Source organism: Syngnathus typhle, linkage group LG2, assembly GCF_033458585.1.
Source record: "Syngnathus typhle isolate RoL2023-S1 ecotype Sweden linkage group LG2, RoL_Styp_1.0, whole genome shotgun sequence".
In the NCBI taxonomy this organism is placed as follows: Eukaryota; Metazoa; Chordata; class Actinopteri; order Syngnathiformes; family Syngnathidae; genus Syngnathus; species Syngnathus typhle.
The window spans coordinates 8960797-8985088 of NC_083739.1; the positions used below are offsets into that span (position 1 = coordinate 8960797).

Sequence of the window (24292 nt, forward strand, 5' to 3'; positions counted from 1 at the left end):
GATTTGCTCTAGAAAGTTTCAAATCTGTGACAGCTCCCTTTAGGTACATCTGCTTCATATTCTCTTAAAGTGGGCTAGTCTGCAAGCCAAAATAGTTCTTATCTTGCGAGATCTCGTCATATGAGTTCTCGTCCCATCCTTATTTTGTACATTGGTATATTAGTATAGTATAGTTGACATAGTTGGGTTAGGGTTAGACACTACACTAATGATTAATTGCCTGGTCCATTGCAACCAGTGGTCCCTGGTTTGCATGTCAAAATATAATTCAGTCTTCTATTTAAAGGTATGTCAGATCATTTGCTAACTTGTACGGCCTCAATTTACTTTGTAATGTCTTCCAGCTTGCTCCGACTGTCATTTGTGCAAGCAAAATATTTCCACATCTCTCTCCGTGCCTGTTTTTCTTTAATGAGCTGCAGACCAGAGCAAAAACATGCTGAGGAAATGCCTCTCAACTGAAAATGGCACCATCAGCCATGATTGAGACAGCTCTATTAAATACAGTATAATCAAGGCAAAAAAAGGACAAAATGTAAACTTGCACGGACTTCCCTCACTAAAACCTGAATTTAATTGGATCCTAAATTATGTCCTTTTTATTGTGTCCAAAAAAAGTGGTGAAAAAGAATGACCCTAATGACTTTTGCACATTACTGTATGTATATCCTAATGAAGGAGAAGCAAGGAACGCCTTGTGGCTGAGGAGTAATTTCCTTTGAAGTCGCTCTATTAAAAAGTTGGTGAGGAGAAGCCAAGAACAAAGACAGAGGATTCCAAAAGACGGGCCAATGAATGCATCAAAAACATGCACAACGTAGGAGGTATCCTGAATGGCCCACCGCACTAATGTCGATTTAGTGTTGCCATGGCAGTGACAGAGATGCGGATCCCCTCACTGTTAGGCAATCCACCATTTATTATTCATAAATAATTTTGAAGTTGCTAGTTAGTGATGAAATAAAATGACTTCTTATAGTTGCTTTAATGAAAACATACGGAATGCCCCCTCCAAGCTGTGTTCCGTATGCAGGCCAGCCGGCAGCAGCGTTCTGTTTCTTCATTTAAGATATTCCTGTTGAATTTCCCAGTGTGTGTCTGTCCTCACTTTCATTAATATTTTGGTTCAAGCCCGAGGACCTGCTTCCTAAACATCCGTCTTGAAGTTTTTTAGCAGCGCATTATATTCCCCACATCCCTTCATGATGGAGTCAGCTCTGTTCTGCGGGAGAAGTCCTGTTTATTTGGGTTTGAAATTACAGTGGAAATGACAGCAAGCGGAATGAGTACTTATTATGCCCCCGTATTTGTTGTATTATCATCTTTGCGGTAGCTATAATGGTAGGGTTGTGATGCATGCTCATATTACTTAAACTCAGGGTGCCAACAGTTTGACAAGCATGGTCCATGGTGCATTCATTATCTACGTGGGTGATGCTGGTAATGTGGGACGCTGTATTAATCTTACCCCCATGCACGTCGACGCTTATGTTAGTGTTTCAAAAATGACTGTTTGCCCAAGAATTTGCTTTTCTTTTTTTGTACTCTGCGGCGTATTTCATCATGTGTCAAAGATAAAAGACGCACGTCCACGCTACGCACCACCCGTGAAATGATTGTAAATGACTTTTATTCTTCCCTCGATCTAGCTAGGAATGCCTATTGTAACCGTGAAGGCCGTGCTACTGTTTTGATAGCTTCTTTCTTCATATCTCAAGTCTTATTTGTGAATGTCAAAACCAAAACGAGAAGCTTGTGTGGTTCAAGTGCATGCATATCGGTCACTCTATGCTTATTTCTTTGATTCTTGTTGGCGGTAATATGTTAAGTTCTGTGTAATGGACTGAAATGTCAACATTGATTGTTTTTGACCTCCTTTTCTCAAGCAAGTCTGCTGTTTCCTGTTAGCATCTGCAGTCAAACTAAAATGTGTAACGACTTGTGGTACTAGTAGTCATTGTGCCTGATTTGGGAAAGGTTTGTGTATTCAAAAACAGGGCACCTAAACTGATGTAGAAGATGATCTACTAATCTGGCGCACCCGGGAATGTCAAACATGGAATGCTGCTGCACAGTTCACCGTGCATGCGTTCGAAATTCAATGAACGTCACTCAAACGTTATAATAAATAAAGGTTTAAAAACCAATTCTAAAGTATTACAGGCAAACATGATGTAGTAAACTAGCAATAACGGAAATGTACCGAGGCACTGATTCTTTCACATACCACAAAAGGGAGTCCACATGCCACTAGTGGCACTTTGAGAATCAATGGTCTGTGGAGCCAGTCGCAAGAAGGTGTTCTGGACACTTTAGATGTAGTATTTGATTTTGGAATGTGAACTACTCCATGAAAAGATCATATTTACCGTATTTTCCGCACTATAAGACACACCTAAAAACCTCCAATTTTCTCAAAAGCCGATATAATCAGGTGCGTCTTGTATATGGACCAGTATTGAGCCACTGCAGCAGGTGTGTCCAAAGTCCGGCCCGCGGGCCAAATGTATATATCTTTTATATAGACAAAGTTTTAAAATGGGGCATTCATTGAAGGTGCGCCTTATAATCCGGTGCGCCTTATAGTGCGGAAAATACGGTAACAAAATATCCAAATTGGTGTGAATGTAACCTTAATCACACCAACAATCACCAACATCACACACTATTAGATTCATCAAGCGCCCGCTATTTGGAATCTGAGTAAGCCAGGAGCTTTGTGTTGATGCTTGTCGGCCAATGGCATCATCAGCTCTTCAAGACTGAGGGTCAGAAACGGCATCTTTGGAAACAAGAAAAGTCCTGAAGCAGCTGGTACATTTAAATATTCATGTCATGTATGCACGGCAGGTGGCAAAACCTTTACAGCAACCTATAGTGAAAGGGCAATGCACTGTGAGGCGAACGTAAAAGAGCATGAAGCCAGAGCAGTCTCTAAAGTTCATTGGGATTTTTATCACCTTGTAGATGGCACCGATGAGACCCATTGTTAGCAGGCCATTACAATGTAGGACAGCACATTAATGCAATCTGCTGGCTTGCTCACAAACATCACAGCCTGATATTTGGCAACTTCTGCTTTTGGAAACTAAACCCGTCTTTTTCATGTACCACGCCGCATTGTCTCTTTTCAGTGTAATTCCCTCCAAATCAGACTTTAATGTACTGTCAGCAAATTATAAATCGAGGAAGGGATTGGGAGTGGAGACGACAGTGGGAGCTGACCTAACGTCTAATGGTTTGTGGTGCATTTACTAGCTCTGAGTGCTCTTCCCACAGGCCAAGAACGCATCGGGATTGACTCCAAGTATGAGCAGGAAGGGAAGGTGCAGTTTGTGATCGATGCGGTGTACGCCATGGCCCACGCGCTGCACAACATGCAGAGGGACTTATGTCCCGACCATCCTGGCGTCTGTCCTCAGATGGAGTCCGCCGAAGGAAAAACTTTGCTCAAGTACATCCGCAATTCCAGCTTCAACGGTGAGTAAGACTTTCAAGGACATTATTGATGGAGGCGCAGACGCCTCAAACACGTTCAAGTCAAGCAAGCATTTGTTGATTAATATACAAAGATCCCACTGCCTTGACCTTTATTACGCTGCTGAATACTTGATGACAAACTGCCGTGAAAAATACATGATCTTGACTTTCACTGTATAATGATGCACTAAACACTAAATATGCCCCATTATATGCATTAGAAAATACACGGGTTAATGAATGGGTTAATATGGATGGGTTAATGGGGGGAAAACACCCATCAGCCTGGATATTAGCAGCACAGTAAAAGGGGTCATCACGCCATTTTGTTAATTAAAAAGAAATGTGTCCTTGTAAAGAGTCTCTTCGTTAAGGAGCTTGGAGGCGTTACCAAGATAGCCACCGAGAGTTTTCGAGAAACAACTTCAAACTGTCATTGTGTCGTGACAATATGTAAAAAAATAAAAATAGTAATATAAAGTACGGGCCGGAGAACTAAAAAGTAATCATTTAATAATTTAATATAGTCCTTATTTAGATATATATTTATATGTAAAGTACTTCTACAGACTAATCGGTCTCAAGTTATTGCATACTTAAGGATAAACCTTGTATAAAAAGACAAGAGCATAGCTAATTAATGCATCCATACTGAGTGATCAGCTCATGGTTATTCATGAACCAACTTTCTGACCACTTTCTTCTTGACTTGTTCCTGATTACTCCTCAGCAAAGACACCGAGCTGCTCAAAATTGATGATGACTCATTAATTGCTAATCACGTTAAGATCCCCCTCCACTTTAAGTGTGCCTTCACTTCATGTTCAAACATGAGGCATCAGCATACCGAATAATGTTTGGGTCGTTGTTCACATTCACCCGCCGTAGCGGGATTTAGCTGAGTTCATCTCCCGATTCAAGGTTAGATTGTATTGTCATGACAACACTTTCATGATGTTTTGCACTGGATCAAATTCTTGGCCTTTAACAAAATGTTTGAATCGGCGCAGAAACAGTAGTCAAAGCTCAGCCATTCATTAAAAGTTGCCAGTCGGTTTGATGACGGAAGCTGAGCCGTGAGACAGAGGATGGAACTCTGTTCTTGTCCTACCTTGTTTTTTCCCTCAAGACTGACAGCCACCCTGCTGAAAAAGAAATGGGATGCTCCCCAGTCCCCGTCGGCTTGACTGTCTTGTGCTGTGGTTTTCTTCCAATTTATTTTTCTGTTGAATATCTAATTGAACTTTTTTTTTTTATATTGTACCTATCGCAATATAAAAAATTTATATTACGTACAGTTCTCTGATTGGTTGATTGGGTCTACATATTACGTCTACATATTGGACTCACACTGCACATTAAACACGGCAGCCACACAACAGCATTCACAAATTTTGGAATTTGGCCCACATAAAAGGCGCACCTTATTAAAAGGCGCACCTTCGGTTTTTGAGAAAATGAAAGACTTTTAAGTGTGCCTTATAGTGCGGCAAATACGGTAGAATATCAGTTATTTTTCTTTGCGCCAACAGTCAGACTGACATAAGCTGCTTTGCTCCCATCTAGCGATCACCTCTTTGGATATCATTAAATCATCTCTACTTATTCATTGTCAAAAATTCCAATCTTGCTTTTGATTTTTCTTTTGTGCTGGTCTCTCATATCTGGATGCATTTACTGTGCTTGATCTTGTACCTTGATTGCGATACCCTACTGTATTGTACGTATGAATATACGTATATTGTATGCTGTTTCTATATGCATATTATATAATATTGGCCGGTTTCAATGTTTTGGATTGTGGTCTTGATAAACAACAAAACTAATGAATTAACACAAATAATCAAACAAACTAATTTGATAATAAACAAACTAACGGGTAAACAAATTGGGTTCGTACACAAATTAAAAGTGCTGGCTGAAGTCTTCAGTCCGTAAACACAGAACATTGAACTTGTTTGGAAGGAGCGAACCTCATTTGCATCATAATAGATTCATATATTTGACGAAAGTGGAGGCGGAGATCCGTTTTAATTTTCATGGGGGAGGAAACTTTTCTGGAAAACCATTTTCAGCCCTAATTGTAACGTGTATTATTTTTGAGGTTCAGAAATGGTCTTTGAACATTCACAATCACTTCCTAATTATCTATTCCTCATGCCTTTCACTCTTATGAATAGTTCATCAGTCGTATTGGCAAAATTCAACGTGGGATTCAACATGTATGTTTTGATTGCAATAAGAAAATAATAATACAGGGGTGGTCGATAACCACTTTTTTCATACCAAATGTATAAATAAATGAGTAAGAATATGGATGTCAACTACCAAAAAGAAAGTCCAAGAGTGATTCTTGAGAATGCCACAGCTTATAAAATAAAGCTGTGATAGGACAACTGTGATAGGCAGCCACCTCCTTCGCTGTCCAAGTAGAGTGCATCATCTGTTTTGCAAAGTATAACTTGCAGTCACCTAAAAGTGTTATCCGTATATTTCAAACACCACCACACAACTGACATTTTTATAGTAACTACAGACGTACAGCAAAAATATTGACACTGTGTCGCTGTTGCTGCATCCTTAGAATGAACACTAATGGTTAAAAAAAGTAAATGTAATAATGCAGGCCAGTCTTGGGAAATTTGTTTCAGACAAGCATGTCAATAGCTCCAGCCCTGTGTGTGTCTGTCTGTCTGTTTCTCCGCTCTTGATCTTCTGCAATATTTAGGCCGCTACAGCAAGTGCTGTACTTAACAATTAATGTCAGTGGCTATTAATGACATCTGCACTGCAGGGCAACAGTGAGCGGAAGAAGAGAACCAAATGCAAGGCGACTTTGAGACCAGAGTAACGAGTGTCTTTACCGATGTGCTGGCATGTCAGCCGGTGATCATTAGAAGCTAGTCTGAGGAACACCGTGTCCTTAGAAATTGGTCGTGATCAGACTGAGCTCTTTAAAAAGAAAGAAAAAGAAGTAGGTATCTGAATTATTTTTCTCAAACTGGCCTACTTTCAGAGGGGCTGGCATTAAAATAACTCTCCCCTATGACAAATGTTATGTGGAATATGTGTGGTGAGAATAATGTTCCCCGCATGAACTAAATACAAAACAGGATGTTCTAAACTCCTGATGTGCTTTCTGTTTATCCAGATGAATACAGACTAAAGAGTCAAATAAATGCACTATAAATGGCATAATGACAAACCATTAGAATCCCTTTATTTTGAGAGGAGCATCAGAGAGAGATTACCCAGATGACCTTGGACTGGTCACCTGTCAATTACAGAGACATTGTGAATGGGGGCATTGAGTTTAAATTGATTCTGGGCCAATTGCTGGACCACGTGATTAGCAATGAGCACAAACTGAATTAAAACCGAAAACTGTTATTAGCTACAGAAACCGTGGATAGGGACGGATGTGACCCCATGCCGTGTTTTGTCCAGGTCTCCCATAGTCTTTAGTTTGCTAGCTTCATACTAATGCTACCACATAATGGGAAATGCATAAACAGAGTCAGCGAATGCATTGTGTACAGTGTTCCCTCGATTTATTTTTCGGTGGATTTATGCCTCTATTGCAATGTTACAAGCCCCCCTGTGACTCCTAAACAGTTCCATTCCTTCTAAATAAGTGTTACACTTAATTAATGTTACTTTTAAAATGTAAAATGAAAAATAAATACGAGCTGTGGGCTGCGAGAGGAGCTTTCTGACCTCCCCCCGCCTCCTCCTCCTCCTCCTCAGCAGCAGACCAGTAGCACGTAACGTTATGTTCAATTTTTATTTTTGTCCAAAAGTGGCTTAACTAGAATCCCGCGGTGAAGTTCAGCCAGATCATGGTTGACTCAAAGGCACATTTGAATAACATTCTGATTTCCCCAAAAGAACGTATTTCAAAGGTGCCATTCGGTTGTATGTGAGACTTTATAAAGCACTTTGAACACCATGGTGTCGATAAAAGCACATTTGCCCTTTTTCACTCGTAAGCTGTAAAATAAATAAATATATACAAAAGCATGATACACTGACACAAAAAATACATCTAGTCAAACAGCTAGTCCGCAAAAGGTGAATAGCGATATCGTGACGGAACACTGTAAACACATCAATAAAAGGAAAACTTGCAGAATATTTCAATATCAAATCTGTTGGCCAGTGCAACTTTAAGAAGTGCTGAACGTAGTAGCCATTAGCTTTCAGACATTCTGTGTCCGGCCAAAAAATGGTTGGGTAACATTGGCCAAAGTGTTGCTGCACGTGTTTTCGATTTCCTGTCCACGGTTTCGGTTTCCTGCAATACAGAACATTCTTCAGGGTTCCAATGGGACAATAAAACATGTGAAAATCCACAAGCATTTCCTCTTCGCACGAGTGAATGGCCAAGAGGGTTTTTATTTCACACGAGATGTCACATAGCCGATGTTAAGTCTTTGTGTTTACATGTAGTAACATATTACCATTGTAGAAATAAATGATGTGCATGTATTTAACGTTTGTCCAAGTACACTTCTTTTTTTTTTTTTTTCTTTTTCTTTCTTTCTTTCATAATATGACCGTCATGTCATCAATCAAGCCGTTGTCATGCCTGTTGATAGTTTTCCAGGTTAGGACACATGATTGTGGATATTGGGTTGATGCAATTCATTTTATTCTGTTATTGCCTAATATAGAGTACTTTATTTCCTTTAAAAAACATTGTACTTTTTTCGGAAGCTGGAACAGATGGATTGCATTTTTATTTGGTGGTGCACCGTGAGATTCATTTGTCTTATTTAAAATGTTATTTTGAAATGAACGCCGTCATTCATTATCATTCAAGCAACACGGCAACCGGACTTAACAGGGCTTTTTTTTTTTTTTTTCTTCAATTGTGTGAAGACAAACTTCTGTTAGGGAGATAAAGGCTACAAAGGCTCCAACGCTGTCGCTATGGAAGCAGTGCAGGATGAGGGAGCGACTGTCTGTGTGCAGCGTTTCAGAGGGCATTATCAAAGCGAAGATACGTTAGATTGATTGAAAATCCGTTGTCCAATCTCAGTAACCATCTGGGCACATTTTATGGATTTGAGCTCGGCCAAAATCATTCAACTTGGAGTGACAAAGACAGGAGGCTGATTTCAGCCCAGCAAACAGGAGGCCGTTTCTTCCGTCTGCCTCCTTGTCCCTCTCCGACCGACGTTCTCTGCGGCGTTACGGCAGTCGCAAGCCTTTCCACAAGTGAAGGAAGGTGGTTATGTTGCCGTTTAGTCCATTTAGCCAATAACCCGGCGCATTATCTTGTGTACGTGCTCGGGCTGATGTATATTTTAGAGTGTAGGACTGCAAACCTCCTTCTGTTTATATCCCGAGTCACAGTGGTAAGGAGTGAGAGGCAGGAATAGAAGAAAAAAAAGAAGAAAAAAAAGGCGAGAATAATGATGTGAGAAAAACACAGCAATGGATCCCCAGTCCACCCACACCGCTCAGCACAGCACAGCAGCTGCGCACTTTTTCTAAGTCTTAGTTCATTCAGAGCCTCATTCAAATGCATAAATCTTTCATCTTAGACAACACCCTTGCTTAGGAGTCGAATATGAACATTTGGCAACTCTGAAATATCAGGCAACGGCAAATTGTAAGGAGTTTGTAACACTTCTTTTATCAGCGCGCACAGAAATGCCACTTAATTATTTTGCTGTAAAGCTGCGGCGTGCCAAGTTCCTCGTGTCACATTCTTGACTGACTTTGTGTGTTTGTGCATTTGTGCGTGCGCAACTGTTCTGCCGGTGCGCCCAATACCGATGTAACTCCTGTCACACATTTGATCACAGTAGTCCGTGTCTTGCCTACATCTTTACACGTTCTTTCAACAGGTCTATTTTGGTGAAGGAGAGGAGACATCAAAGTGTCTGGCTCCCACGGAATATACTCTCTGTGGTTTGTTTGTTTGTTGGTTGGTTAGACACGTTTCCCTCATTTCATATTTGGTCAAATAAATGGCAGTTTCGACATACTTGACTGTAAAGAGATGGAACCCCATCATCTCTTGCAATAGTTTCACATTTAAGCCCAAAAAGTTGACATTTTTACATACAGGAGTGTAAATATTTACTCTGTAATGAATTTCAGACTCCAACAAAGAAAGACAGAATGCTGATCACATTGTTACATAAAAACATTATAAAGCAACTCTTAAAGGTCCCATAAGTCACCTTTAAAAAAATTTGAACACAAATTGGGTTGTTTTTAACCCAGCATTATATATATTATATATACGTATATATATATCTGTTGGAAGCACATGTGGATATGTATATGTCTATAATTTGCAAAATATTCTGCTCTAACATGGTCCATGATAAAAGATTGAAAATAACAAAAGATTAAAAGTGTGGAAAATGAGAAATTCTAACAAATTATTCTGGAAGTGAATTTTAATAGGTTGATAGCTCTGTTTAAGGTCCTGTTGTATCATCATTGTAAAAATGGCACATTTTGAAACAGCAATTGTCACATTGCAAGTCTGCCTATATGCAAATTAGAAAGACATTTGCAACACACAGCACTGTTAAAAAGCCAAGCCAAAAAAAAAAAAAACTTCTTTTCTCCCCAGCCTTTTAGGAACATAACTGGCTTGTTCTTTCACCGGAAACTGACTTTTCCTCACTACTCTTGTCTTGTTTTGTTTTACAAGAGTCTTTTTAGCAGAAACTTTTGTAGAGTGTTCAATGACAAATGCCCTTGGAAAGAAAACTGGAGGGAGATGAAATTCCCCTCTTGCTTAAAACCATAAAAAAAGGTGCTGTGGCCTCTCAGTGCCACAAGCTCTATTGTAGATTGAACAAAAAAAAAAAAAAACTGTTTTGGGACATATGCTTTTGGTCCTTTTGTTGTACTTTTTATAGCCAGAGCTCTGAAGATTCTTAATTCCCAAGCCAAGTGTCATCAGGCTCCCGCTGTCCTAGTTAAAAAATACTATCTCCATTTGTGCTTATGGCCCACTGAACACAGTGGCACGGTGGCTGATCCTTTTTTTTATCCTCCCGCCTTAGACTGAGATCTTAAAACGCCCGGTCAACAATTTAGCCCTTATGTTTGAAATGAGCCTTTTCATCTGAGTGCTGTTCTACATTCATTTCTGCAGCGAGGATGTCCTTTGAGGACATGCGTAAACATGTACAGTACTGTCCACGATATAAAAAAAATAGATAAATAATAAAAATAAAAAACAAGGTTGCGTTGTCCTCGTGACGTTAATTAGTGCAATCTTCAGGATTCTGCTTAAAACAGGCTGTTACACACTGAGAGCAGATGGAGGCCATATGACGCTTTGGCTGACCTGCTTATTCTGCCTCCATATCCTGTTGTTGTCTGCTGTGTGAATGGCATGCATCGCCTCTAACCCGGGGTGCACACTTAGTCAGGTCCAAATATTGGACATGGACACAATTGGCATCTTTTTGCATCGTAACACCGCCGCAATGATTTGAAACAAACTAAATGTGCTTCACTGCAGATTTTTGGCTTTATTTTGAAGTTACTTGCAAGGGAAAAGTGGAGGAATTGCAATAGTCGTTTTTTTTGCCTCCACTTTTTAAAGTACCAAAAGTAATGGACCGAAAGAACCACCATAAATCAAACTTTTCAATACATAGTAGTTGCAAATGATTTGCACTCAATTGCAGCCTAAAGTGGAATGTGTCAAAGACATCAGCGGATGATGGATTTTATTCCTGCTAATGCGACTACAACTGTCTTCACACTTTCCTGTCAGTTTTGTCTTCAGCGAGTGAAATACATGCTCAATCGGCTTCAGGTCGGGTAATTGATTTTGACATTCCCCCTTTTTGGCCTACAAAATGCTTTGGTTGCTTTCGCAGTATGCGTGGGGTCATAGTCTGTCTGCACTGTGAAGTGCTGATCGAGGAGTTCTGAAGTGTTTTGATAAATTTGAGCAGATCATCAAATTACTTGAAACAATTCAAAAGTCATCCTGCTGTTTTTGTCAGCAGTCACATCGATGAGCATGTCTGCTGTTAAAGCACAACCAAATATTTATCAACCTGACTATCCGTCAACAATGGTTAGTTTTCGCTGACAGCACTTGAGAGCCAGCAAATGTAACCACGAATTTCAGGTGGAATTCTATTTCTCCTGTGGCCACCGCGCAGACTCGATGATGAATAGGAAGCAGGTGAGGTGCTGCAGTAGAAGTCAGTAGGGAGATGACGTTCTTGCTTCCAGTTATGGTCAAGTGCAGGATGTAGGTCATGACAGTTTTTAGAGGTTGATGAAACTCGGGCACTGTACCCCCTTGTACGCTACCACACAGAAAGACAAAAGGGGTTACATATTCACGATTTAGTTTTGTTTTTCCGAATCAAATGCGACACCCTGTCTCACCAATGGCCACCTTTTCTCTCTGTGTACAGGCAGTGCTGCCACACCGGTTGTCTTTAATAAGAATGGTGATGCTCCAGGACGTTATGATTTGTTCCAGTTCCAGATGACCAACTCCTCCATCCCGGAGTATAAGGCGGTCGGACAGTGGGCGGAGAGCCTCCAGCTCAGGGTACGACTATTTCCTGGTAACACTACAAATGCTTAAGCTTTTAGCGCGACTGCTTAAAAAAACCTTTCGTAGCTATTTTAAAAAGAAGTGCTTGTTTAGCGTTATGGATTGTGTTTTTCTTTTTTCCGGGTACATTTTCAGACTTCGTAAACGTTCAAGATAAGTTGACAACAAATTTCTATTTTTTGCCATCGTTAAACATAATTGGGAAAAGAGTATATTGAAGTATGGTCACAGAAAGAATTGAACTGGCAAGTCAATACACCACTGTACATTTCTGAAGAATATTATTCCTTTACTGCTGCATGTTGGAGATAGGCTCGAGTGCGAATGTTTTATCTTTTGGGAAAGTGAGGAATCTTTTTTCTGAGATGGAAGGACATTGTTTGCATCTTAAATACAGCGTGAGCTCAGATGCAAACATGTTTTACTAATCGCTGTGCAGAAATACCCTGTTTTCCTATTACAGACACAAAAGGGAAGTTTCTTGAGCTGGCAGCAGATAAGACAGATGTCTCACACACGCGCATGAACACACACACACACACACACTTACTTCTGTTTCTTTATCTCATATGAGGACACTACTTACACCGGCTTTCACTGACATACCGGAAATAAGGTGGTAATGTGGTTTCGGAAGGAAATGAGTAAATACATGCATGAAGCAGTCAATACAGTGCAGACCTCTGCCAAGGCCGAACAATACTCTTTCCAGATAGTCTTTATTTCCAAATTTTATATATGACCTTTATTTTCTTTCGTGTTTTTGGAGAAAGATGATGTAAGATGCTGGTCACATGTTTTGAGTTACGAGCATGGTCATAGTACAATCGTAACACGTATCTCAATGCACCGTTGTATTAGAAAGAAGATTTTCATAAAGCAAACAATTTGCCTCACAGGGCCAATTTGGTGATTCCACAATAATGTCAGTATTCTTGCTGATGTGTTTTTTTTTTTTTTTTACGCTTATGATTTTTGTTATGTTATTCGATAAATATTGATTCTAAACTGCTCCAGATGATGTGCATGGCACATTTGTGTGCTGATAAACTGTGTTTAAGAATCCCAATCATGACAGTTTGTATAGGCCTAGTCCTTTAAAACACACAGGGAATTTGTCTCCAACATTTTTATCTGTTGTAGAAAAGAAGCCGCAATAACAAAATGCATGTTTTGGACATAAACACAAACGTACAGAGAGTCATTAAGCAATGCAATGTGTAGTGCAGTAAAATTAATATAAAATTGGATTTTTTTCGTGTGGGACACATAAAGGAATAACTTATCTTCTCAAAAATTGATGCAGAGTCGCAAAGTAACAAAGTGTCCAGTAGAGCCGTAATACTGATCAACAACAGTTAGCAAATGATGCAGAACGATGGAGCTCCGACAACAAATACAGTGGCGGCAGCATGACAGGGATTTGCAAAATTGACAAAGTACCACTATGAAATTGCGAGTCAACCGTATTAGACGTTAATGGAAAGGAGAAATAAACATTAGTGTGCAATGTTCGACAGCGCCTGGTGACTGACCACCGCAAATAAGGACAGTAGGAAAAGTGAGTGAGCATTGACTCCATCAAATCTGAAGTCGTTCAACCCCTTCTGTCTACCTGTATGTTACGCCATGAATCTAAATTTGAAGCAAATCTTTTTTACAAGTCGAATGACAACTGCAAGACGTCTTACTGCTGCGATGAAAAATGTTCATCCTTTTACATGGCAGCCATGACTGTCTTTCAGCTGTAGATTGGCGGATGCTTTGGAAGAAGAGAGCTTTCAAGTCAAGTGTCAGTCTTTTATCATTTAGGCGTTTGAGGGTCTCCGATGTTGAGAACTGAGTCCTAAATACGCACTCGCTGTGTTACTCCCTAATGTTTTTTTGATGCTGATTTTTCTGAACGCGGTGACACCCGAAATGTATGATCACGCATCAGATGGAATTGAATATACTCCTCAAACGAATCAACCAGATAAAACCTGTAAGCTTTCAGAGCTTTGTAAGATACCGTGATATGAGATTTTATATAATATGATTATTTTCTTTGTATATGAAAGATAACTGTGAAGAAAATGTCATTTTATAGTAACTTCAAATATTTTCTCTTCACCCCAAAAGGCATCTGTGGTCAGATTTGAATGCAGTGGTGCAGAGACAGCTGCCGTGCAAACTGTTCGTTGCGGCTCACTGACACAGCACGAGAATTGACGTCAGTGATTCATCTGGACCATAAAGAACCTGATCCGTGTTTTTCTTTCGTTTTATTTTTTTCTCAAAGCAAATATGGTTTGAAAATATCGACATAGAGAACCAAGCTGAGCTAAAATGTCGTATCGCCACGTGACTAAGATTACAAGCAACACGGCATTTCCATCCAGATGAGATAGCATTTGCATAATTGCTGTCTGGGTCACAAGAATTAAACTTAACGCGATGCATTTCAGAGCACAGGTGGAATAACTTCTGGTGGATGGATATTTGTTGTTGTTCTGCAATGATTACAAACCAAATGTCACAGTGCAATTATATTTCAGTGCGATAAAAACGGATCCACTTTTCCATCTGACGAGAGCTCATACGAACTGTCAAATTAAGCACTACAGCAAAAACACTAACAGCCATGAGAGTCCAAGGTGTCAACATTCTTGCTTGTGGTTCCCATAGCAACTGAGCTGTTGGGCTCATTACTGTTTCCACACAGTGTGTAATCGGGAGGTTTTCCAGCGAGCACCCTTCATTGTCCAAATAACAAATGGCACGTCAGTGCCCTCGGATAAATGGCAGATGATAATCTAGCCAGACACCAAAGAAGTGATACATTTGTCATGCAGGTGCACTAGCAAACACTGCACATGTGTGTATTTGTGTGTATTGTAGTGGGGTGTCGTGGAAGGGTGCTACCTCGTGTCAACAATGTATTGCCTTTTGGCACATTTTTGGGATCTGATCTTTAACAGAGCTATGTTTCACAGCAGGATAAGGTATCTGCTCTTCTGTTGACCATTTAAATAATCTACGATCCAACCTTTGAATGGACTACATGAAACTGCATGAGACAAATTTCCTGTATCTCAGATGCATATGGCAATCAGCAGGTGACTGAATTTACAATATGATACAGTGCACTGCAATAGAATGGTGCTTTGGCTTATTGTTCAATTGCGTCCGTGACCAGACTTGAAACTCAAAACAAGCTGTCTTTCCCCCTTGGAATAAATGGGAATGCCAATAAATGCATATTTCAGCCCTTGTGCTGCTTCTGGTGTGTGTGCCTTGGTCAACAGAGGGCAGTATAATTCCAGACATTGATAAACACACAAAGAAGACGTTCACAACTGTCTCGTTAAATGTCACTATTAGTAATATTGATTTGTTTTCACAGAAATTAAAGAATATTTCCCTTTGCGTATTGTCATATTGTCAGTCTACATGAGTTGCTGAACCGTTTGATTTTAAAATTTCCATTTTTTTAAAGCACTGGTTCCTTTTTTGTCTTGTGCACCCTAAAACCTGTTGACATACTTTGAGTATGCCTTCACGTATACATATGTGTTGGTGATTCCTCAAAAGTAGAACATAATGCAAGTGATGATTAAATGAAACCATTTTATTGTGTCTCTTAAATGTGAACATTTACTAATTCTCAGGTATGTTTGTAATTTGTCATTTAAAAGTAGTAAGTTTATAAATAATAAACCTTTGTTATACTATGTGCCTCTTCTAACATTTACCACAAAAACAACTGGAGCTACTTTGAATGAGTGTGACTTAAAGAGGCATTCAAACTTAAAACGTCATAAACCAAGACACTTACGGAGCGGTCAGACACACTTCAGCAGTTTTACTTTCCTTTCATTAGTTTGAGCTTTAATGAGACACTTGAGCTGATATGCGGCTGTTTTTTTATTTTGGTGTGGCAGTGACACTGGTTGTTGTGCAGACGAAAAAAGTTGTAGTGCATGTGCCACTCATGAAATGACTGAGAAGATTTGCGTATCACCTTGGAAAGAAATGATTAAATGTTTCCATGTATCCCCTAGAGCTTACCCTGGTTGTCAAATGTCGCCTTAGTAAAACATTCGTTTAACATACACGCAGATTATCCAATAGGACATTGATGTAAATTTCAGGTCCATGTTTAGTTAGACTGCGATTGGCTGGCAACCAGTTTAGGGTGTCCCCCACCCATTGCCTGATGACTGCTGGGATAGGCTCCAGCACGCCCGCGACCCCAGTGGGGATAAGCGGTACAGATAATGGATGGATGTTTAGATTTACTCCCACACTACAGCTCTACTTTATTTTTAACCCATGTAACAACCATAAAAACAAGTTGGATTTCACAATAAATGAGAAATTCATCCAAAGGCATCATCAAAGTTTTTTTTATCATTTAATTACCATCGTGGGTTTTGACCAAATATAATAACCCTTTTTCATTACGTTTTAGATTTAGAGTCTGAATAATGGACAGTCAAACATGGGGCCTCTCGGGGTGGAATTGAAGGTGGTAGCTCGGCACCATATTTGTGCACGGACAAGATTAGTTTAATAAGTACAAACAGCCCTGCAGAGACTAAAGTAGACATTTGCAACCTGAAATCCATTACGTGTTCATATCTTACACCTCACTTGCTCCTTCATTAGAACAGGTTTATGGCATTTCTCATTATTTTTAATCGAATGAACATAAGTCTGTTGCCATGGTAATCGCTTTTACCCTTGAGAATAAGAGAAGTCTCTTGGCAAGATATAAACAGATGCTACCGTTGCACTGTCCCGCTGAGGAATTATGTAAGTGATGATGAATCCGTTCCGCCGCCTGACAGAAAGGTTGTGGGTTCGAGTCTTCACTCTGGCCTTTCACGGTCGAGTGTGCTCACGCTCCCTCTGCTTGCATGACTTCCGTTTCTTACATTTGTACTCTCAGCGGGTGTATTGGCCAGGTCTCGATATGTTGTTTGTTTGTGTCTAACTGTCTTATCCTGTTCATGTTCCCCCTTGCAGCTTGAGGAGCTTCAGTGGCCCGACGGGGAGCGGGAGTTGCCCATCTCTGTGTGCAGTCTGCCTTGTAAGACCGGAGAGAGAAAGAAGAGGGTCAAAGGGATACCGTGCTGCTGGCACTGCGAGCTCTGTGACGGTTACCAGTACCAGTCTGACGAAACCTCCTGCCGCCTGTGCGCGTACAACATGAGGCCCAACCCCAACAGGACCGCCTGCCAGCCCATCCCGATTACCAAACTGGAGTGGCACTCCCCTTGGGCAGTCATCCCTGTCTTCTTGGCCATGCTCGGCATCATCGCCACCATTTTCGTCATGGCCACGTTCGTTCGCTACAACGACACGCCCATCGTGCGCGCGTCGGGCCGAGAGCTGAGCTACGTGCTGCTGACTGGCATCTTTCTGTGTTACATCATCACCTTCCTGATGATCGCCAAGCCCGACGTGGGCGTGTGCGCCTTCAGGAGGATCTTCCTGGGTCTGGGCATGTGCATCAGCTACGCGGCGCTGCTCACCAAGACCAACCGCATCTACCGGATCTTCGAGCAAGGCAAGCAGACTGTCACGGCCCCGCGCTTCATCAGCCCCACCTCCCAGATCGCCATAACGTCCAGTCTGATCTGCGTGCAGCTGCTGGGCGTGCTGGTGTGGTTCGCCGTGGACCCCCCCAACACCATTATCGACTATGATGAGCAAAAAACAATTAACCCCATGCTGGCTCGTGGCGTACTCAAGTGCGATATCACAGACTTGCAGATCATCTGCTCGCTGGGTTACAGCATCCTCTTGATGGTGACGTGCACCATCTACGCCATCAAGACGAGAGATGTCCCCGAAGACTTCAACGAAGCCAAACCCATCGGCTTCACCATGTACACCACCTGCATCGTGTGGCTGGCTTTCATCCCCATTTTCTTTGGCACGGCCCAGTCTGCTGAGAAGGTGAGTCATTGACTCCCCGCCGTCTGTGTCTCCGCCCTTTGCTTTGTCTCGGTGTCTCCTTCAAATCATATATTCTCAGTCAGCCCTTCAGCCCTCCTTTTATCTTGTCCAAACACACACACACACACCTGCATATTTGTGAGACACAATATGATAAACAGCACACGCAGAGCACCTCCTCTCACACTCATTTCACGACTGTATAACTTATGGGCTCATTTGCGTTTTGATCTCTCTTCGCGCCGTTTTGCATGGGAACCCGCACTTGTCCAAACAGACAGAAATAAGCACACGAAAAAGGAGAGGGGAGGGGTGCGCCGTTAGCGACCAGAATCCCGAAATGCCCGAGGAGCCATGCGAACGGGGGTGTGGGCTGCTCCAGATGCCATTATCTGGGCTCTCACGCCGAGGGCTGCGTTTACACCATTATGCGGCATTCTGGGAAGGCAGACAAACAGGTGCAGGAAGAGGAGGATGAGGGCCAAGTAGAGGAGGAAGCCGGCGAGGAACCGAGGGAATGATGCTGGATTCGACACATTCCATCTCTTGACAGCCTCGCTCTCCCCAAAGAAAGCATTTGACATTGGGTGCTCCAGGAGTTGATTGAGGATATGACATTCTGACCTTCTGTACGAGTGACTGCTTATCTGGCCGGCAGCCGCCGGAATACAGATGCATTCATCAGGCCCACTCACGAGACGTGCGTGTTGCCTGCCGACATTTGTGCAGAAAACAGAATGCAAGGGAAGTTTTCCCTTGACAGAATATCGATGCTGACAGGAAAGCGTTACTTATGGCGAACCTTGGAGAATTCCGGCACTCGATATCCGTCCCGCTAAGCAACTGCTTGAGATGGATCAGAAAGTGATTTTCCTCATCTCAATTTGGCGCTGATTTCATAGACGAATTACACCCTCAGCAGCGATTAGGAGTTCATTATGTTACTCACAGAGAGTAGCGAGGCACTAATGTGTTTTCCTTTCCTCTTATGCAGTTAACTCCTCCTTTGCCTGTCAGTTCACACCACAGAGTCCTGGTTTAATGGCCTCTGTGGCTGCATGTCTACTTGCTCCCTTGCCGCAGATAGTGAGAAGTGCCTTTGCATGTCCTGTAAGAAGCCGCTGCCGCAGTAGCAGCAGCAGCAGCAGCGGCAGCACTGTAGTTAAGGAGATCTTATTCATATTTCAACTCAGGCCCATGTTTTCAGCATGAGCAAGCATTTGCTTTTTAAAAACTGTACGTCTTGTCTTAAATTAATAAAATCCAGACTGGGGGGAAAAAACATCATGCATGTGTCAAGCTTCTGACATGGAATCAAGACATTTTGTGGACTTTTCTTTATTTTGTCTCGCTAAGATATGAAATTGTCTAGAAAAAATCCATTCAAGCCAAAGATGTGAAATGATTCAAAAAATAATAAGTTTAACATGCATATCTCAAATCACCTTTTCCCCCAAAAAATTGCAATTTGTATTTTCAAGAGGTCGAATAGCACTCTGCAACATTTACCTTATAAAAACATACAGTAACAATTACATAGAATTAAAATGTGTGAATAGTATGTCTATGTGTGCCAGCTAAGAACGGACGGATGGATGGATAAGAAGAATTAAATATATTTTGTCACGCTGCATCAATTGAATGCTGCTTTGTCTGTTGTAACTGCCTTGGCCATCTGGGGGCAGTATAAGACACACAGATGGATATACCCTTCCTTAAGGCATTATGAATCCCACTGTAGTTCTAGCCCATCCTAACTGGATGAAGCAGGCAAACGTATGGATGAAGGGCGTGACTTACCAAATATTCTAGCGCGGTTCATAATAACACTTCATTGCGATGTCTGAACTCCTATCTGGCACTACAATGAGTTGTTATACGCAGTGGATAAAAAAATATACGAGTGTGAATACTGTTACAACATAAATACTAATCAGCATTAGCATTAGGCTGACTTTTACTGAAATGCCTAAAATAAAATTCTGTTTGTTTTATGTTTAGTTTGACTGTAACGCAGCCAGAAGTGAAAAATAAACAAACTGGAGCTTTTTCTGCGCAGGCAGGTGATGAATTGTTTATTATTTAATAGTGTGTTGACTTCACCGCCATCATGCGGCATTCGTATCTCAAGTCTGCGTTCGCAAGTTAAAGCAAGATATCAGTCTTGATAATCTTGTATGTCAAGTCACTTGCATCGAAAGGAACCACTTTAATATGATGTCCCTGTTCTGTGTACATTGATATTATTCACAGTGCTTTTTCTGTTACGGTCGGACGTCCTTATTTTCCACACCTGCGACCCCTTTTGTCCCCCTTCATTTTTTTCTCTCCGTCTGGTTGGCTCATTTAAAACTCATGTCGAGGGTAGTCATGTGAATACAGCAACAAATGATCAGGACACGTCTCTCTTCCCCCAGTTGTGCACCTGCTACTCAGCACACCCAGGTAATAATGCTGAGAATCACCAGCATTCTAAATCAGCTGACTCATGACTTTCGGCAGAAATAAAACTACAGGCCTGAATGTCAGAAACATAGGCAAACTAAGATCTAGACTATCCTGGTAGATGATGGGGGAACACCACAAAAATGTTCAAATGGCATACCGAGTGGGAAAAAGTCGCGTGTAGATAGACGTAAGATGCTGTAGCGTCTTCATCGTGCTCTTCATCTTTGACCACAGAACACAGCCGCACTCCTCTGCAGCGTGATGATACGTTCCCACCCCCAGGCACTCCGCGGTCCTCCGAGTGTAACTTCCACTAGAGTCGGTCACGAAAGAAAAGGGAGAGCGAGAGGCTCGTGTCATGAAACGACATTCTTGGAAACATGTTGGAAAAAACTCTTAGGTGCCAGTAACGTGTTTATGTACCCCACATGACTCAAAGACAGTCACGGTGGCTGAGGATCATTAGGAAATGTTAGTACTACTCCTGTCGTTGGGAAAAAAACACATTTTTCTCCGCTGGGGCACAATTGTCGTCACGTTCCAGCTAATAATCCCCTTCGTTGTTCAGTCATTTTCATGCAGTCTGTTAAACCTTTCAAGCAAAATGGAATTCAAGTGTCTGCCTTTTATTTAGAAATTAGGTTAACATCCCCCAAGATGACAATACTCATGAGGATGATGGCTCTATTTTTCATTTGGTTTTTAGATGAGGATATAGAATATGGTTAGAATAGAATGCTTCTCTTTAAGCAAGTGAATTTATAAATGTAAAAGTAATGAAAAGCTTAAAAGGAAGATATGCAGTGGAATCTCAATTTGACAGACTAATGAGGGGGAAGGAGGGTCGGTTAAAGCCAGTTAATTTGGAGCGCGGTTTTTCATGGATCACGGTTTTATCATGGATATATACATGTGTATGTACACGTGTATGTACACACACATACATATGTATGTGTATATAAAATCTAGATTTTTTATTATTTATTTATGATCTGTATATAGATACCGTTTTTTTCCGTGTATAGTGCGCCCCCATGTATAATATGCACCCTAAAAATGGCATGCTGATGCTGGAAAAAAGCCTGTACCCATGTATAATACGAACCCGATTTTTATGAATTTTTTAAAAAAAAAATTCTTTTTTTTTTAAGTCCCAATGATCGTCACACATGCAGGGAGGCAATGGGTCCCATTTTTATAGTCTTTGGTATGGTCTTAACTAGGCTGGATGTAATTTTTTTTGTTGGCGTTGATTTCTCCGACTGCCCGTAAACGCACCACCGCGCTCCGTGCGCGCACGGGAAAGACGCTTGCGGACGTGAAAAAGGCGGCTCTGTATGGGAGAGACGTTGAAGAGGAATAAAAACACCCTTGGAAACCAAAACTTGCCCCTCGTCGTGACTCGGAGCCGCAACAAATGTTTCGGATTTGTGTAGGGTACATTGTGACAGACAGCAAACGAGCAGGTGATCGAGCAAGCGTCTGATACGAGAGCATTGCGGTCGCATGGAGCGTGTTTGAAGTGAACAGCAGAGAGGAAAGGAACAAGGCAAAGTGTTGTGAAATAAAATGCACAGAACGGCTGCGCAAGACACGTCAGCTATATAAAGAGCGAGAGTTGTTTTCTTCCTATTAGTTTCAATTCACAGTTTAATTAGCAGTTTCAATCAGCAAATAACAAAATGCGTATTACAGGTAATATTTTATTCCACAACACTGCCTTGTTCCATTGGTCTTTCCCGTGCGCGCACGGAGCGCGGTGGTGCGTTTATGGGCAGTCGGAGAAATCAACGCCAACAAAAAAAATTACATCCAGCCTAGTTAAGACCATACCAAAGACTATAAAAATGGGACCCATTGCCTCCCTGCGTGTGTGACGATCATTGGGACTTAAAAAAATAAATAAATAAATAAATAAATTTAAAAAAAAAATTAAAAATTTTTTTGTACCCATGTATAATGCGCACCCCAGATTTTAGGACAATAAATTAGTTACATTTTGCGCACTATACACGGAAAAAAACGGTATTATCTTTTCTAGAATTATAGCTATTGTCTCATGTCTGATGGCACTACACTTGGGCTAGGGGGTGCTAAAGCCCCGCCAGAGATCTATGTTCCCCCAGGTAAGGCCCTCCAGCATTTATATTTGATATTCTAAAACATATTTTTAAATTATTTCTCAGTCCCCTATGTATCAGTCAAGCCCCCTTTTAGTCTCTAGAGAAAAATCCTGGCGCTGCGCCTGCCATCCATTTTCCCTTGGCAGCTTGTAACATTTTAAGTGCACCTGTGTACTGTTTACTGAGCATCCACAGAAATATTCAAGTAGTTTTCCCAGTGCTTAACGTTTTGTGCAATGCCCCTAAGGAAGGAATGTAGAGGGAAAAAATAAGCAAGAAATATGACTTGAATATAAAACATTTCCTCATTAACAAATGAGCTGAACCTGATTTTTAGTAACAATGAAGTGACTAAAAACTTTAGTTTGAACCTTTTTAAAATTGTATCTCCTTCATGGCACATTGAAGTGTGATGCAGACATTGTACAATGTATTAATGCACATGGGGCTTGGGCATGAGAGCATTGACAGCACGATGAAGTCAAGTCTTTAAAACTGTTTAATTGTGGCCAGAGGCAACGTGTCTCATGTCACCAAATGCAACATCCTAGTGTACTATTGTTTACAACGCAAGGCGTGCTCGGTCGTGCTGCTCCCTCTTGTCATATTTAGCAGTTAATTAATGAACAGGGTTAACGGAGTTACGCTCTTAGCGCCGGGGGAGCCCTGCCGCGCTCATGGCGAGTACGCTTTGCCCAACATGCAGCGGTGTCTCCAAGCCTAAACCGAGACTAAAGACAACAGAAGGAAAACCAAGTTTTCTGTGAACGTGACAAAAGCCTGCTGGGGAGCGTAGGGGATCAATGATCATTGATTGACAATATAAATGACAATATAATTTTTATAAATTTAGGTCTCTTGTTACTCCTCACTCACTAATCAGTAGAACAATTGTGGAGTTTAGTTTTGTTCCATTTGTTCATGTCGCTTGCAAGTGTTTCTGGGGTAAAATATTAATTAGCGCAGGCCATTTTCTTCTTAAATTAATGTGGCCCATTGTTCTGCGAGAATAGCCTGCAGCCTTCAACCCAGACGTGAAAATCTCGACTCAGCTTTAATACGAGCAAAGTGAAATTTGAGCGGATAATCACGAAGCATCCTTTTGTATCGTCAAGCGCTGCCATGCAAGTGTTGAAACATGCGGCACTCTAATCACTGACAAGACACTCATCTGGCTTAAAAGCAAGTTTGCACCCTCAAGTCACTGACAGTGGTGTCACATCTAATAAGCAATTCTATACAAATGAGAGCAGAATGGAGCATGGAAATAATAGCGCCGTCCAATCAAGTTGTTTGACAGGACTCGGGATGTGCGCTTGTTGGAAATATTGACGCTTTTGCTTGTTTGTCTTTGTCACTCAAGTCTCGAGATGAAAACATCATGACATCGACTACCTTGTCTAATATTGTTTCTGACATCTGATATGAACTGAACACCCGTAAATAAAATAGAGAGACCCTGCTTTAACCTTTTTCTTGAAGAGCTTGTCTCTCCCTCAGCAACTTAGTTTTGCCCTTCATCTTGCCGCTCCATAAAATAATTACCAAATAGATGGTCCCTTGAGAGGTGTGTTTGATTTGTTCCATTACCATCTTCATGGCTTAAAACACTCAGAATGCTCGTACCTCCAAAATTATCACTTTTCAGGTGACTAAAAAAATGTTTTGTGATTTTAAAAAAAACATACAAAAAAGACAATTAAATAGAGTGTAAAAAAATTGAAGAGTATCTGCC

At 41.2% G+C, this 24292-nt stretch overlaps 1 protein-coding gene across 3 annotated transcripts in view; it reads left to right on the top strand.

Moving 5' to 3' along the window:
• LOC133150008 (metabotropic glutamate receptor 7) overlaps positions 1 to 24292 on the top strand; it is a 94881-nt gene that overhangs the window by 59937 nt on the left and 10652 nt on the right. For 2 of the 3 annotated variants that reach the window (XM_061272269.1, XM_061272270.1), the window contains exons 6-8: positions 3280 to 3480; positions 11895 to 12034; positions 17051 to 17986. In XM_061272269.1, coding sequence (XP_061128253.1) covers positions 3280 to 3480; positions 11895 to 12034; positions 17051 to 17986 — 1277 coding nt within the window. Of the gene's footprint in view, positions 1 to 3279; positions 3481 to 11894; positions 12035 to 14161; positions 15666 to 17050; positions 17987 to 24292 lie in introns of those variants that run through there. The other variant, XM_061272271.1, reaches the window with a different exon arrangement.